We start from the raw sequence: 16,903 nt of genomic DNA on the forward strand, positions 1-16,903 counted from the left end.
TCTCAGGAGGGCAGAGCCACCAGAGAGCCCCAATTCCCTTTAAGTGCAGCCATCCCAGCTTTACCCAAAGCAGTGCTGACCTCAGCAGGGTGAACAATCTCCTGTGAGCCCCCCTCAGCCCTTCACTGCTCACGGTGGCTCTGCCCCTCCTCAGCAGGCAGCTCAGGACCCGCTGTCCTGCAGCACTGTAACTGTGTTTGCTAACACAGAGCTGCAAAGCAAACCCAGGCACGCCAAAGCCAGGCTTCCAGCAGGCAATGCAGCCTAACAAACCAACAAACACCCTTTGCATACCCCCTGGGGAATGCAAAAATGGATTTTGGTTAATGCAGTTAACAGGAATTCCAGCCCTGCAGTGAAACTCAGCTCCAGCCTAAGCGACCCTTCCCTCAGCAATGGCATCAAAGGCCAGAGAGAAGCAGTTACTGTCCCTTCTCAGAGTCAGATTGCTTTAAAAATATATATAATATATTCTTCTTCACATACAGAATCAGCAAATTCACTCAAAATGAACTGGCAGCCACTGAGAACATTACAGTGTGCACAGACAGTTTCCCCATTACCCACTTTACGACCTTGCTACGAGCATGAAACATTAATTAAGAGAGGGACCGAAACAAGGTTTTGGGAAATTTATTCTTACCTACTGTACTTTGATCCTAATGACATGAAACAGGAAAAAAATCATTTTTATGTGGTTCACCTTTATGAGATTTTACATAAAGGCTTTTGTGGGTATTTTAAGAATGTGCTAAAATGTTGTCTGAAACCACATAAAGCCATGTGAAGAACCTCCCGCCAGAACCAACGGCGCACACATGGAAACGCTTTAAGTGCCTTTGGAGATCTAATGAATCAAATATAGCATTAATATTGTTTTAAATACCAACATGCTATTTCAATAAAGCTGCTTTGCCACGGCCAGGCCCAGGATCTGGAGACTGGAACAACAATGCCAGCGACTGAATCCAAGGCACACCAGGATATACATTATCCAAAGGCTCCTCTGTGCTCCAGCACTGCACAACTGCTCCAAAATCCCCTCCAAAATCTCTCCTTCGTGGGGAGAAAATACAGCACTGATCACTACACTGCATTTCACATTCACAAAGCACTGAAGTGGGATTTCTGAACCCAGGAAAGTCACAGCTGGAGAGGGGAACATTCCTCTTTGGGTTTTTTTAAGAAAAATGAAGAGGTGCCACAGGCTAATTGGTCCATAATAGAAAATGGGATGACAGATTGGGAGGAATTTAAATTGACATTTGTGGACTTGGATTTGCTGCGGGAGGGCTGGGCTTCCTCCAAGAAACCCCTTCACCACAGACTGAAATGCAGCACTTACTAAACTCCAAGCAGGAGGAGAACCAGCCTGGAAAAGGCTCCAGGAAGGCACAAACTGGGATCTTCTGGTAAAGAAATGGATGGGCAAGGCAGAGCACAGAGCCACATGCAGCAGTGCACTAAAGCTCCTGCAGGAAACATCTCCTTCCTTGGTGGCCTGTTCTGGGTGTCCCTGGCCCTGATCCTCCTGCTCAGCTGTGGCTGCAGAAGGCCTCCTGTCCTCTTTGGAAGCTGGAATCACAGAATCCCTGAGGCTGGAAAAGCCCTTTAAGGTCATCAAGTCCAACCATCAGCCCAGCACCACCACGTTCAGCACTAACCCACACCCCCAGGTGCCACATCCAAGGTTTTCTGAACACTTCCAGGGGTGGTGACTCCACCACTGCCCTGGACATCCTGTTCCAATGCTTTACAAACCCTTTTCTGACTTTTTTTCCTAATATCCAACATAAACCTCCCCTGGCACAACCTGAGAGCTGTTTCCTCTTGTCACCTGGGAGAAGACACTTCTCAGGGTTGCTGTTCCCTGAGATTCTCTTCGGGGTTGCTGTTCCCCGAGGTAATAATGCTTTTTGTCTTCTCTTTGCCCTAAGTGTTTCACACCAGAGCCAGAGACGACAAGCTGAGTCCACCAGTCTGTGTTTCCAGGGTTGTTTATTCTTCATTATCTCTCAGTTCTTTCCCAGCTCTGCAGGGCGTCCCCAGCAGAGCAGGACACTGGGTGGATCAGAGAGCCCTGTACCTTATGTACAGTACCCCTGACCCAACCACCGTCCAAAAGGTACTTTTATTTACAAAACCTTACCCATACTTACTACCTATGTTAACATGTCATTTCTACTCTAAACCAATCTCTAAAATCCAACTCAGCACAAGATGGGGGACAAGAACAAGAACAAGGAGCACAGGGGCCACTCCCCAATTCCTCCATCTTGTCTCTTCAGCCCCATATACTGAGAATCCTGGATTCTACATTTACACTCTATGATAAACTAACTACTGCTTATTTTGAATTCTCTCAGCTTGTGATTCTTCATACAATGTGGGCATTCACTGCCATGGACAGGGATCAGAGGCAGTGTCCTCCTGGGCTCTGTGTGAGGCTGGCTGAGCCTCTTGGACAGACCCCAGACCCCCTGTCTGGTCTCCAAACCCTCCAGGGTGGCCACAGGGATGTCCTGGACTCCAACAACACTGACCCCACCTGGCTGCCACTGCCCTCTCCCAAAGCATCCAAACAACCAGCAGCTGCTTTTGGGATGTTCAGGAGGCCCCAGGCAGGAAGAATTCCTGATGTGGTACCTCAGAAACACCCCAAGGACAAACCATTCTCAAAGGAAAGCTTCAGAGCAAAGCAACCACTGCTCTCTGCCTAAGGACACCCATCAGTCCAGGGTGTTTCAATCCAGAGCAATCAGGCTTTACCTACAGACAAAATATGTTATAAAACAATGAAAAATCGTTTTATGGTTGTCATATCCCTTTATTAACAATGAAAACACTGCTAAATGATATCACAGCTGGGTTCAGTTAGAAAGACCTTACAAGATCATCAAGACCGAGTGACATCCCTGTCCTTGAAGAGGACAGCCAGTGTTCTATCTCTGGGAAAATAACTTTTTAAAAGGCTGCCCAGGAAGGTGACTAAAGGCATAAGGCCCAAAGTAATCATTCATTCTCTTTTCAGAATTCAGAACAGCAGTTCACTCAAAATCAATTATAGTTTTAATGTCATGATCAAACAGTGAATTTTTATATCCGTTACTCATCAACCACAGAACTCCTGGAAAAAGCTGTTTTATACAAAAAATGTCACACTTAAGACTGACCTACTTTACAAATGCAAGAATAAAAGAAAATATTTAAGCTAAGAGTGATCCAAAGCTTTATGAAGTGTTTGAAGTTGGAGCGGGTGGAGACACAGGATGGAAACTTGTCTGAGGAGCCGGAGCTGTACCCATGAAATAGAGGCTGTGGCCAGAACAAAGCCGGGACTTCAAGAGGGATGTGATAGGGGAGGAAATCCCCCAGCTCCCAGCACAGCCCTCAGGAAAGGAGGGCAGATTAATCACTTTGTTTTACTCTGAAGGACAGCTCAGAAAAGGCCCTGTGACCCTCCTGATAATGCTCCTCTCCTCCAAGCCTCACCAACTCTCCTGGACGCTGTGCAGAGAAAATGACTTTCCACCACACAGCAACAAAAGCAAGCTCTGGCTTTCAATTACACCTCAGAACCAAATCACCCATCCATAAAAACATTTGTGTGTTTTCCAGTAAGTAGCTGAGATCCAGAGACAAAAAGTCTGTGGCTTATGGCTCTCCCAAGGAAGGCCCTGATGCCAAAGCACCAACACCAGGAACCTCAGCCTGGCTCTGCAAACCTTCCCAGGGCTTGCACAGGGTTTCAAACTGGCTCACTGAAAGCAGAAAAATATATTTTCTTTTATTCCATAAAGGTCACATAGTTATTTCTTCCAGCTACAGAAGTTCAGCATAGAAAGGGAAATGTCTCCAGCTATTTAGATCAACAGACTTCTGAGAAAACTGGCATTTAAAAATCCTACCCCAAAGGAAAATCCTGAGCATTCAGCTACACACGTTTTTACAAGAGTGACAATGACTGGAGTCACAGCGTGAGCAGCTGGTGTCTCACAGCAACACAAAACATTTCCCAAATGCTGAGGTGAGGGAGCAGACACTGCAGCTCTCGTGGGAACAGAGACTGGAGTGACAGACTGGAGTGACAAGTGACAGGGCACAGCTCCCACCGAGGCCCTCCCCTGTCACCTCCAACCCGCACAGGAACCACAACAGAAATGTGAAGGAAGTGGGAAATGTGAGCAACCCACCTTCCACCAAACCCAAAGTAGTCTCAGGGCTGCTGTTCCCTGGGAGTCTCCTCGGGGTTGCTGTTCCCCAAGGTAATGAGGTTTTTCATCTTCTCTAGCCCTAAGGGCTCCACGCCGGAGCCAGAGACGATGAGCTGAGTCTGCCAGTGCATGTTTCCAATGTTGTTTATTCTTAATTATCCCCCAGTTCATTCCCAGCTTTGCAGGGTGTCTCCAGCAGAGCAGGACACACAGCAGGACTGGCCCGGATCAGAGAGCCCCGCACCTTATGTACAGTACCCTTGACGCAACCACAATCCAAAACGTATTTTTTATTTACAGAATTTTGCAAATAACTACTACCTATGCTAACATGTCACTTCTACTCTAAACCAATCCTTAAAATCCAACTCAGCAAAAGATGGGGGACAAGAACAAGAACAAGGAGGACAGGACCACTCCCCAATTCCTCCATCTTGTCTCTTCAGACCCACATACTAAAAATCCTCGATTCTACATTTACACTCTGTGATAAACTAGCTACTACTTATTTTAAATTCTTTCTTATGATTCTTCCTGCATGTGAGTATTCACTCCCATGGCCAGGGATCAGAGGCAGTGCCCTCCTGGGCTCTGTGTGAGGCTGGCTGAGCCCCTTGGACAGACCCCAGACCCCCTGTCCGGTCTCCAAACCCTCCAGGGTGGCCACAGGGATGTCCTGGACTCCAACAACAAAGCATCGCTCAGGTATTCAACAAATCCCCTGCAATCTCCCACCTCACGGGGAGGAACAGGACATTGGTTGTCCCTAAGTAATTGCTGTTCTCACCCAGCTGTGGAGTGGCTCAGGACCTGTCCTGTAATGACAGGACAGGCTGGTACCAGGAACCAGCAGGATGTGACACTTCTGCCACTGCTGTGAGTCCAGAGGATTTCAAACTCCCCTCTCCCTCCCTGGCCCCAGGAGCACAACTGTGGAGCACTTCCACAATCTCACCCGGAGACTTCAAATGAAGAGGGTAAAATGTCTGTGCACAGCCCAGGGGTTTTGCACCCCACTGGATGAACTCAGCCCAAATTATGCTTGGGGGCTCTGTACAGGTATTTTACAGGAATTCTTTCCAGCATACACAGGTGCAAAAATCCCTGGAGCAAACATACCAATCCAGTTAGGTATGTGTAACTTCAATGCCACTTGTACTTAAAAGCACACATCTGGACCACGGTGGGATGACTCAAACTGCTCAGAGGAGTTGTGAAGTGCAGGAACTCTGCAAGGAAGGAAAACAGGATCCAAACAATGGGATCCTGAAGGCTAAAAGTCTCCCAGGATCTCCCAGTTTGTGCTTTCTAGTACCTTCCATTATTTAATGAAAACTGTACTGCTCACATTTTCCTCCCCATCCAATTGCTCCTGGCAGATGGAAATTAGCAACCAAATCCCTTTGGAGAAGTCACCTGGGGAGAGTCCATCGGGCACCTAATGAGGACAAGGGTCACTCTGGAGCGTGTCCTAACGAGGAACTGCCTCATTAACACCAGGAAGCTCCCACTGCTTCCAAAGCCCTCTCCTGTGGCCATCCTCGGGCAGCACAGACACTGCTCCAGCCACATCCCAGACTCTGCCAGATGAAATCCAAACATGGGGAGGAGGGGAAGAGACAGCAGAAATCCTCTGTGTCGTGGTTTAAGTTTGTAAAAATCTTTGGAGGCTGCATTTTCATGCGACATCAATTCTCTAACAGAAGAATTCTGTATCAGATCTGCCACAAGAAGGCTGCGGTTGTTTAAGTTACTCTGTCCTCAAATTCCACCATTAAAACACTGTACATTTGTGAGGGCATGAGGTAAATTTCTGTCCACACAATACAAAATATTATTAGAGACAACCAGTTCAAAAATTCCAGATCACAATAAACCGACAGTTTAAAATTTCATCTCATCTCTGAATGTAAGTACTTTCTTCCTGGGGATTTAAAGCCTTCAGAGAGCAGTGTTTGAGGACAGTGCTGCATCATCAGAGCTGACCTCCTAATCCAAGTGTTCAGTTTTTATGTAATTACAGAGAACCATGGGAACCCAAGGGAAAAACTCCTCCTCCACCCAACATCTCCGATTCAGAAGATAAGAATGCAGTGTGCGCAGAGCTGCTCCAAAATGGAACTCCCAAAGAAAAAAAACAGATGAAAAGCAACTGATTTAGTTTTGCAGCTTGCCAGTACATTTAATTTTCCCCTCTTTTCTAAGAAGATTCTCTAATTTGTGAAATATTTATCAACAACTTCAATATTAATTCTGCTCTGAGCTGCCCACAGGCACGCTGAGGAGGGGATCTCAGCACTGCTCTATGCTCTACATCCCAGTAATTTCCTTGGGAAAACAGCACGGCTGGAATTGTAAAAGCACACAGACATGAAAGCAGAGAAAGTCTTGGTGGTTTAGACCTGTCTTAGGAGACTTCATCTCACCCTTATTAGCCTGACCCGAGGCAGGAATCTCCCCGGTGACACAGCCCTGGTGTCACAGCCTGTGTCACAGCAGAGGGATGCAGAGCAGTCTCCTCAGTGCTGGATGCACAACAAACCCATCTGGATCCAATCTGCAGGGCCTGGCTGTGCAAGCCCCAGGAACTCCCATGCCCAGGAGAAAGGGCTGCAGCATAATGAGGAACAGGGAGCTGATGGCAATAAAGTCACTTCAAAGCTTCCCAGGGGCTTCCAGTGCAGGCAGAGCAGGTTTGCATCTGAACAGACACGGGGCTCATGAAGGGCTCAGGGCTGCCAAGCCCTTGGTGAGCTCCAGCCTGGCCTGGGACACTTCCAGGGGTTGGGCATCCACAGTTTCTCTGGGCACCCTGTGCCAGGGCAGCCTGTGCTGAGAGCAGCCCCTCATCACAGCTCTTCCATCTGCTCTTGGTGCAATCGGGGCTGTTCCATGCACAAAGTGCAGCAAAGCTGGACAAACCCACGAATTCAGCAGCTGCTACAAACCCTGTGAGAAATGCAAAGTGTTTTGTGAGTTGGCCTGAGCCCCACTGAGAGCCCCTGGGGTCTGCCAGGGAAGGGGAACTCAGAGGACACCGCAGCAGATCTCACACAGTTACAGCCCCAGGGCAGCACTGACAGAGGTTTCCATTTCTTCTGATCGGGACAAGTGGACTAAGGCAGTGTCAGAGGCTGTTCAAGCACACAATCCAAAATAAACTAGGAAAAGGGGTAAAAACAGCTAAAGAAAGGTGAAATATCCAGCACTACATGGGACATCTGAACATCCTGGGTACAGATGGTGGCACAGGTCAGACAGAATGAGACACCCCTGAAGCCCAGCAAAGCCAGGCTGTCCCACGAGATTAAACAGAGTAATAAAGATAAAAAATACAGTCAAGCCCTGAGCAATCTAAAAGTGAAAGGGCAAACTCATCTGTCACTGGGACTTCACTGCAGTACCTGCCCAAACTCTGGCAAAGGCTCCTCAACCCAAACATTCCTGAGGCACACGGGCCAGGGAATTCCTGCTCCAGAGCACAGAAGGGCAGTGGGTGCTCAGCTGGCCCCAAAGAACATCTGTATTCCACCCACAGGACAGGAATCCCCAAATCAAATACTCTGCAGAGGGCAGAGGTGTGTTCCACCCACAGGACAGCAATCCCCACGCTGCAGAGGGCAGAGGTGCCACCCTCAGCACTGCTGACGCCATCCAAAACTGGAAGAACTGTTCTGGACCAGATTCCAATCAAAATTCAATAATAAAAGGATTACACACAACAAAGACGTTTCAGAGGTCAATCCTCTCCCAGGCCTCCTTCCACTCCTACCAAATTCCTGGTCCAGAGCTCTAATATAACAAGCTGAACATGGATCAACATCAAAACACAGACAGAAGCAGAAGTTCAAAAGGTTTTACTGCTCACTCTGTTGAGGAAACTCAAAATCTTAATCAATATAAACATTTTCAGGAACAGGATGATTAAGATGAAGTTTTATCTTTTTTAAAAGCTGTTAAAAATTAAAAGCACCAATAAATCCAATTTAAGCCACGGATAAAAGGAGGGATAGCTTTCTAAACGTATCTCAGTTACTAAACCAAGCCAAAGTTGCCAAAACTCATCCTGTTTGCAGACAGATCAGCAGCATCCTTCCCAGGGGAGGTCTATTTAATCACTTCAGAAATTATTTCTTCCAGACAACAAAGAGCCATTAGATTACTTAATTAAAGCCCTGATTATCCCCAACCCAAAACAAGGGAAGGCAGAATCTAAAATAGGGAGATTTAACCAGCTGCCCTGGTCCTCATTACGCTTTGATTTCAATCAAGCACACACACGTCAAGCAAAGGGCAATAAATTACAACCATGTGTTGGAAGAAATTATCTTCACCATATTGGAAGTGGAAAGCCAAGGCTCTAACTGAGTGGTGTAAGATATTAGACTTCCATCTGGGAATAATAACCCACTGAACACAAACATACCAGGCATTAGCTCCAGGCACTGCTGGAGTTAAACCTGGCAGCAGGAGATGGAAATGGAACAGTTGTTTTTTGGGAGAGCGACATGGATTTTGGTAAAACAGATAACCAAGAAATCTGCTCGTTGTTTAACACAGAGAACAGAGAGGGAACTAAAACCTGGTGTAATTCCTCTTTAACCCAAATGCCTCCAGAAAGAAAAGGTGGGAAACTCCAGAGATACTAAAGGTAGTTTGCACTAGAACAGACTCTTAGGGCCAATTCAGCACTGGCTCACAGGCACTGAAGGCTCAGCAGAATTGTTCTTCCCCACCTCACATGATTTTATTACATGCAATACTACAAGACTGCCCCAAATTTGTTTTCACACTGCAGTCACTCAGTGGCCATTAAGCTTCTGGGGACAAAATTGAATTTTAAGGTCCCTAGCAAGCAAATCTGAGTGGATTATTCCACACAAACTGTTAACAAATCCATAAGAGGCTGTTTCCCTCCAAACACCCACGACAGCAGGTGCCAACCCCTTGGGAAATGGCAGATACAATGCAGTGACTCAGTGAACGTAGGTGGAGACCTACCACACCTGATGAAAAGAGAAATCCAAAAAGGAAAGGTGTGTGGGCCAAGTGGGACTGACAGAAGGAAAAACTGAAGCAATCTGAAGTGCTGGGAGAGGCCTGAGATGAATTCTGTGAGATATCAGCACTCTCTGTGTTAAAGGTAAAGTGGGAGCTGATCCAGGGGAGGATTGGGCCACATGTGGAGAGCAGAGCGGGATGGAGACGTTCCCAAAGTCCCTTTTTATCTGCAGATGCTGCAGTGAGCAGCATCGGGTGTATCTGGAAGCTCAGGAGTGAAGTGAGCCCTAAGAGAGCTGGGATTGCTCAGCCTGGCGAAGAGGAGGCTCCAGGGTGACCTGACTGGAGCCTTCCAGGGCCTGAAGGAGCCGGCAGGGAGGATGGAAAGAGACTCTGGACACGGGCCTGGAGTGCCAGGACACAGGGAATGGTGTCCCACTGCCACAGGGCAGGGTCAGATGGGATATTGGGGTGGAATTGTTCCCTGGGAGGGTGGCAGGCCCTGGCACAGGTGCCCAGAGCAGCTGTGGCTGCCCCTGGATCCCTGGCAGTGCCCAAGGCCAGGCTGGACAGGGCTGGGAGCAGCCTGGGACAGTGGAAGCTGTCCAGCAAGGCTGCACACAAAGCCACTACTTGCTCTGAAAAACCCAGCAGAAACTCTGATTATAGGAAAAAAATGCCTGAACAGCCCAGGAAATTCAGGCACGCCGGGATCTGGTGTTCCCTGTGAGTGCTGAGGTTACTTTTGTATTCCCTGTTACCTCTCCTCCATGAAACAGCAGCTGTGGTTACAGACGCAGCTCAGAAACATTCCCTGCCCCACAGGGGGACAGCGCAGCCTCTTAAGGAACTCCTGGTGAGTTGGTGTGTCAGATTTGAGGCTTCTCCCTCAGCACCATTTTCATCCTCTTCACTGCATCCACTGCACTTAAATTGGTATTTTTTAAGAGAGAATTTGCAATGTGAAGTATCAATTAGCCTGGTGTCCCCTGTGAAGGATCAGTGTGGGCAGGCAACCCCACCAGAGTGAACAGAAACGATGAAAGCCTCTGCAGGTGAACTCAAAATGTAGATTTACTTAAAATGTAGATTTTCTGCACACTGCCTGCAGACTGATCCCTGCTCCTGGAGGGTGAACTTGGAACAGATCTCCCCATCTCACAGTAACCAGAATTTCCACAAAAGATACAGTCCTGAGGGCTGCCAGCACGCTTAGCTCTGTGATTAATACATCAATGAGCATGAAGAATCTCCCAGGGCTGGCAAAGCTCTGCTGCCCCTGGCCCAGGAGTTTAGAAGGACACTGGTACCTGGCCCAGGAGCTCAGAAGGACACTGGGACCTGGCCCAGGAGTTCAGAAGGACACTGGGACCTGCCCAGGAGCTCACAAGGACACTGGGACCTGGCCCAGGAGCTCAGAAGGACACTGGGACCTGGCCCAGGAGTTCAGAAGGACACTGGGACCTGGCCCAGGAGCTCAGAAGGACACTGGGACCTGGCCCAGGAGCTCAGAAGGACACTGGGACCTGGCCCAGGAGTTCACAGGGACACTGGGACCTGGCTCTGGAGTTCAGAAGGACACTGGGACCTGGCTCTGGAGTTCAGAGGGACACTGGTACCTGGCTCTGGAGCTCAGAAGGACACTGGTACCTGGCCCAGGAGTACAGGACACTGGGACCTGGCCCAGGAGTACAGGACACTGGGACCTGGCCCAGGAGTTCAGAAGGACACTGGGACCTGGCTCTGGAGTTCAGAAGGACACTGGTACCTGGCTCTGGAGTTCAGAAGGACACTGGGACCTGGCCCAGGAGCTCAGAAGGACACTGGTACCTGACCCAGGAGTTCAGAAGGACACTGGTACCTGGCCCAGGACGCCTCCTCCCTCCCTCCCCAGCCCCAGGAGCTGCCAGAGCAGCAGGGCAGTGAGCCCTCCCCAGACCCTGCTTGGCCCAGTCCCACTGCTGGCTTCACAGCACATTCCCAGGGTCAGCTCCAGCTCCAGCAGCCATGGAAGTGACATCCCTGCCACTGCCACCCCCCTGTCACCACAGCCCTCCCCAGGCAGCTCCACTCCGTGAGGAATTGCTGCAGGCATTCCCAATCTGATGTGCTGGCAAGAGCAGCACTGAGGGAAGCTGGCACTTGTTACCACCTCTGAATTTCCACCCTCTGATCTCCATGTAAAAATTGAGCTTCTGCTGTCAAAACACAAAAATCCAATTGTCTTATTCAGCAAACTGCAGAGCCCAAGTGCAAGAACAAAAGCCTGTTGCTCTCCACATCTCTGTTGAAGGTAAAGCACAAATCCTGATTTTCAGCATGACAAACCCTTCAGACACTGAGGTTAAGTTTCCTTAACTTTGCAAATTCCTTCCACAAATGCCACATTTTTTTTTTTACGCTGCTCAGCCAAACATGAGCCACCCCTGCCCTCTTTTTCTCCTCCACTTTTGGGATCACAACAGGCACTGAAGTGCTGGCACCTGTCCTCCTGCTGTGACCCCTCCTGGATCCCCTCTGACCATTCCTGCCTGTAAAACTGGCACTGACAAACAGAGGGATGGAATTTGGAACAACCTCACCTTTTCCTTCCACACAATACATGAAGATTGTTATATAAAGGAACTGCTGTGCCCCACGCTGAGCAGGGCTCAGCAGATTCACCTCAGTCACAGAAACCTGCCCTGTGCTTTCCTTCCAGCAAATTCAAGCTGTTTAAAGAAGTTATTGTATCCAGCCATGACTTCATAGTCATCTGAGCAGAGAGGGATTTAAAAAGACAACCTTGGTTCCATAAACCTCCTCATTTTCGTCTCAGGGTATTAAAAATCTTATTGGTCCTGCTCTGTTCTGCATCTGGGGAGTAACTGCAAACTTGGCTTTGCTGAATATGCAAAATTCCTTTCTTGCAGCCAGTTCAGATACCAGCAACAACTGTTACTTACAAGAGAAGTTGGAGAGCTGTGAAAATAATGCATGAAAAGAAGTAAAAATCTGATACCTGTAACAGAAGTGTGATGCTTAACACACTTGGACAGGCTACATTTACACCGAACCACAGAATCGAGCAATAAAAGTTCCTTTCAACGTGCTCCTGTCAGCACTGTAACATGATGAACCACATCCAAGGCTGTGTTCTATCTCCCTTTTCAGGCAACACGAAGCAGCAATGAAGTTTGTTCACATTTTCATGGGTTTTAGGCTCTCCCTGATAAAGTGTCCCAGTAAAGGACACATTTACTGGTTCAGTTTGCAACCTGCTGTGTAGTTTTAGCATCACTTCCCACCCCAGCACTGCTCAGGACACCACAGATACAGAGCCCACAGCTGAACCTGTCCAATCCCAAGGATCTGCAGGTAAGAGCAGTGCAGGACCAGTGCACCCCAATTTACAGAAAAATTGTTCAACTGATAACTCACCCAGACAGCTTCCTATGGCTGCTTTAAAAAAGCCACTGCCTAATCTACATTTATCTCACATGTGCTCTGTTAATTCCTTTGTTTTACACCTCTTTAATAGGACAGGGCCTGAAACAAGCATCCTGCAGCACAAGTACATCACTCCCTGTCCACCTGCTGCATTTCAGGGTTCAGTCCTGTCGTTTTACTGGAAGATGTGAGAGTTGCTGCTGCACACAGAGATTTTTTAAGAGTACAGCCTTGAGGGAATGGAAAACGCAGATGGTTTAAGACTGAACACAGAGATCAAAGAGAAGCCAGGTCATGCCAGGACAGAGACAGCATCAATCTGTTCAAGGGGGAGGGAGGTGGGAAAGCACCTCAGCCTCTGCCTTTGGCACCAGCTGACAGATCTGATCACATCTGGCATCACAAACCCCAGCGCTGCCTCCCCCCGCCAGCCCCAGGGACACAGACACACACACACACAGACAGACAGACAGACAGGGCTCTGAGGGTAGGACTGACATACAAGTCTCTGTACTGGTCAAAGGCATTGTTGGCTTCCACCTCCAGCTTGCGCAGGCGAGCCGAGGGCATGGCACCGTCCTCCAGGGGAGGGTCGTACTTGTTGCTCCACGGTGACCTGCCAGGGAGACAGCAAGGGGACAGTCAGAGGAGGGACAGGAGGGACACACCATGAGACACAGCCTGGCCACGGCCCCGGGGCTGCCACAGCTCCAGGAGGGCTTGGACAACACTCCCAGGGATGCACGGGGTGGGATTGTTGGGGTGTCTGGGGGACCCCTCCAGCTCAGGACATTCCACGGCTCTGAAATGTTTAACATTGATTTAACATTCTCATCCAGAGATGCTGAACTTCCAAAAAAACCCAGAGCAAGCTACCTGTAAGAACTGCACCCTCCACAGCCATTTCAAACACTGGCAAAGAGGGGAGACTGAGCCCTCAAAACTCACCTGGGGGCCATTCCCTGGCTTCAGGTTTTTCTATATATAAAAAAAAAATCTTGGATTTCAATCTGTTCCTTCTTACATATTCAACAACAAGGCTTCAGCTGTTGAACATTAAATATTTAAAATTGTTTTCATGCAAATACAAATCGATTGTGTAGTTTATTTGGGATCTGACAGCATTTGAGCCAAACACTGCTGGCTATGATTAAGGTCTACATTTTCCTCCACGATTCTGCTTTGAAATAAACTCTACCTTTAGCATAACATTAGGAAACCCTTTGAACAGTTTGAATGATTTAACAGGGTTTGTAAAGCTGCAGGTTTTACTACAATTTCTGCAGGTGTGGAAGAGATTTTTGTACTCTTAATGAAAGATTTGGTATTAAAAGATTAATGGAACCCTTTGCCCATCTGCTCGAGGCTTTTATAACTGCCGTTCTGGAAAGCTGCATTTTGTTTTTCATTTCCCCTTGGAGTAACCAACTTACACACACATCACTGCTGGATTTAAGAAAAGCACCTCTACCCTTTCTCTCCCCTTTCCCAGGTCACTTTTCCCAGCCCCTGGCTGCAGCCCCAGGTCCCAGTGCTGGCCACAGGGAGAGGCTTTTTCTCCCTTTGTCACCCATTTCTCAGACAGGCAGCAGTGTCTGACCCCTGTCTGATGCAAAGCACCAAGCCCAGGCTCTGCTTTGCTCCCTTCACTCCTCCTGACCACACCTGACAGAGAAGTGGAGCTGTGGTGTCACATCCACCCAAGTGACGTTTGCAGGTCGTGGTTCTCATCTCAGGCTGCGTCCAGTCCTGGGACCCTCACCACAGGAAGGACCTGGAGGGGCTGGAGCGTGTCCAGGGAAGGGGATGGAGCTGGGGAGGGGCTGGAGAATTCCTGAGGGAGCTGGGGAAGGGTCTGGAGAATTCCTGAGGGAGCTGGGGAAGGGTCTGGAGCCCCAGGAACGACTGAGGGAGCTGGGAAGGGGCTGAGCCTGGAGAAAAGGAGGCTCAGGGGGGACCTTGTGGCTCTGCACAGCTCCTGACAGGAGGGGACAGCCAGGGGGGGTCGGGCTCTGCTCCCAGGAACAGGGACAGGAGCAGAGGGAACGGCCTCAGGCTGGGCCAGGGGAGGCTCAGGGGGGACAGCAGCAGGAATTTCCCCATGGAAAGGGGGCTCAGCATTGGAACTGCCCAGGGAGGTTTGGAGTGCCCATCCCTGGAGGTGTCCAGGGAATGCCTGCACGTGGCACTCAGTGCTCTGGGAACAAGGTGGGGATGGGTCACAGGTTGGACTCGATGGTCCTGGGGGTTTTTCCAACCTCAGTGATTCTGGGATTTTGTGATTTTAAACAGCTGCTTAAAATGTGGCTGCTTTGGAAAGGAGTCAGCAGCCACAGGATCCCAGCTGGGCCAGGCTGGAAGAGCCCACAGGGATTATCTGGTGCCACCTCCCTGCTCCAGCAGAGCACAGGGCACAGGACTGTGTGCACAGGGTGTGGAATGTCTCCAGTGAGGGACACCCCACAGCCTCTCTGGGCAGGGTGTCCCACAGGGTGTGAAGAAATCCTTCCTCACATTCAGGGGGAACTGCCTGGGATCAGTCCCTGCCTGCTCCTCTGGTGCCACTGCTGGCCCCGGGAGCAGAGCCCTGCTCAGAGCCCTCCCTGCACACAGGGATGAGGCTCCTTCTCAGCTCTTTCTTCACTCCTTTACCCAAAATCTCTGAAATCTGGAAGAGATTCACATAAAAATCCCGCTGGTGTGATAAAAGTGAGATAAAAATCTCCCAAATGGCCCAGCTACTGCAGAGGGTGAGCAGAGAACTCCTCTGAGATGCTGCAAACACCAAACCTCCTCCCCTGGCTGCAGGACTGGCACTGAGGGGCAGCCCAGAACAGCCCCAGGAGCAGTTTGGGCCATTTCCATCCCATTCCAGCTGGAGCCAGCAGTGCTTTACCAATAAAAAACCCTTCCTAACACAGCCTTCTATTTTTTATTTTTGTGGAAATGCATTCACAACACATTTAAACACTTAACTGGAGGCTATTTGAAGAAAGACAGATGGACAAGCACTTAAATTTCAAGTCAGACCTCTAATTTCCCCAGAAGAGAATGGTTTGTGTTTCAGCTAACAGGTTTCAGTGTTGTTGGCCCCAAATTCCCCATAAGGATTCCATTTAACAGAGTGATCAAACACACTTCGAGTGGAAATGTATGGACAAAGTCAGGGACCTTGAAGTCTAATATTAAAAAAAATAATAATTAATAAAAGCTCTGCCTTCACAATGTGGATTCCATGACTGTTTGATATCCTCCACAAACCTTTGTTATTCCAGGAGCACTCACAGAAGTACCTGTGAGACCCCCACAAGCAGGATTTGATAATACAAAGAAAATAAAAATTATCTGTTTATGAAGATCCAAGGAAATTCACCTTCTAGTCTGATCCATGTTCGAAATGGACCAAACCAAGTCTGTCTAAATATAAGGAAAGACTAAACTGTGATGGGCTAAGCATTAGGATATTCACTTCCCACAGCAGCCTTTTTTTTCCAGTCAAATTGTAAAGTCACTCAAAAAACCCCACCCCTATAAAACTGGATTCCCAGTGAGGACACCCCACCTCTCCTGCTGAAGGAGAAGGAGGCTCAGCTGCTCATGGAATGCTTCAAACCCCTTGGATTAGTCTAAAAGAAATGCAATTAGCAACCTGCCCAACACAAAGAAAAGGTGTTCAGCTTGGAGTGTGCAGGAATTGGGGATGCAGGCAGGGAATAAGATTCCCTGGGACTTCTAATTGAGTGTGTGGCTCTGAAAAATGGCTGTGGAAATATCAAAAGCTTTTAAAAGCCCGGTGAACTCCTAGATCTTGGCCTAATTGATTAAATTAGTGTAAGAGCCACTTCCCAGTAACAACTGCAGATTTTATGAGGTACGAAGCAGTGTCTGGACACAGGCACAGAATGGGATTAACATGCACAGGGCAGAGCTGCTGGGGTTTCAAAGGCTTCTGCTGTGTGCTGAAGGAAAGAATTTACTTCATGAATCAGAGCTGGGACCAATCAATTCCAGAAGGAAGAATCACTTCAATCCAGAACGCCTGAATCAAAAGCCTTACAAACAGGATTCTTTCATGCCAGCAATTAACACATGGTGCCTGTTCTAGAGGAACAAATGAAAGAGCTCTTCTGAAACCTCATTACTTAATAAGTCCTGAAAATTTCAAAGTGATTTTACAAACCAAATTCCTCCTGCTTCCTTGTAACTCTTTAATACCTTCTCAGAAAGAGATGGAGCCAATTTCAGAATCAGGAGTGACA

At 48.5% G+C, this 16,903-nt stretch overlaps 1 protein-coding gene across 2 annotated transcripts in view; it reads right to left on the bottom strand.

Annotated features, from left to right (window-relative positions):
* Positions 1-16,903, bottom strand: part of CAPZB (capping actin protein of muscle Z-line subunit beta) — a 59,484-nt gene that overhangs the window by 14,650 nt on the left and 27,931 nt on the right. For both annotated transcript variants that reach the window (XM_063417306.1, XM_063417305.1), the window contains exon 4: positions 13,147-13,260. In XM_063417306.1, the coding sequence (XP_063273376.1) occupies positions 13,147-13,260 (114 nt within the window). The remainder of the gene's footprint in view (positions 1-13,146; positions 13,261-16,903) is intronic.

Source organism: Prinia subflava, chromosome 21 (assembly GCF_021018805.1).
Source record: "Prinia subflava isolate CZ2003 ecotype Zambia chromosome 21, Cam_Psub_1.2, whole genome shotgun sequence".
NCBI lineage: Eukaryota > Metazoa > Chordata > Aves > Passeriformes > Cisticolidae > Prinia > Prinia subflava.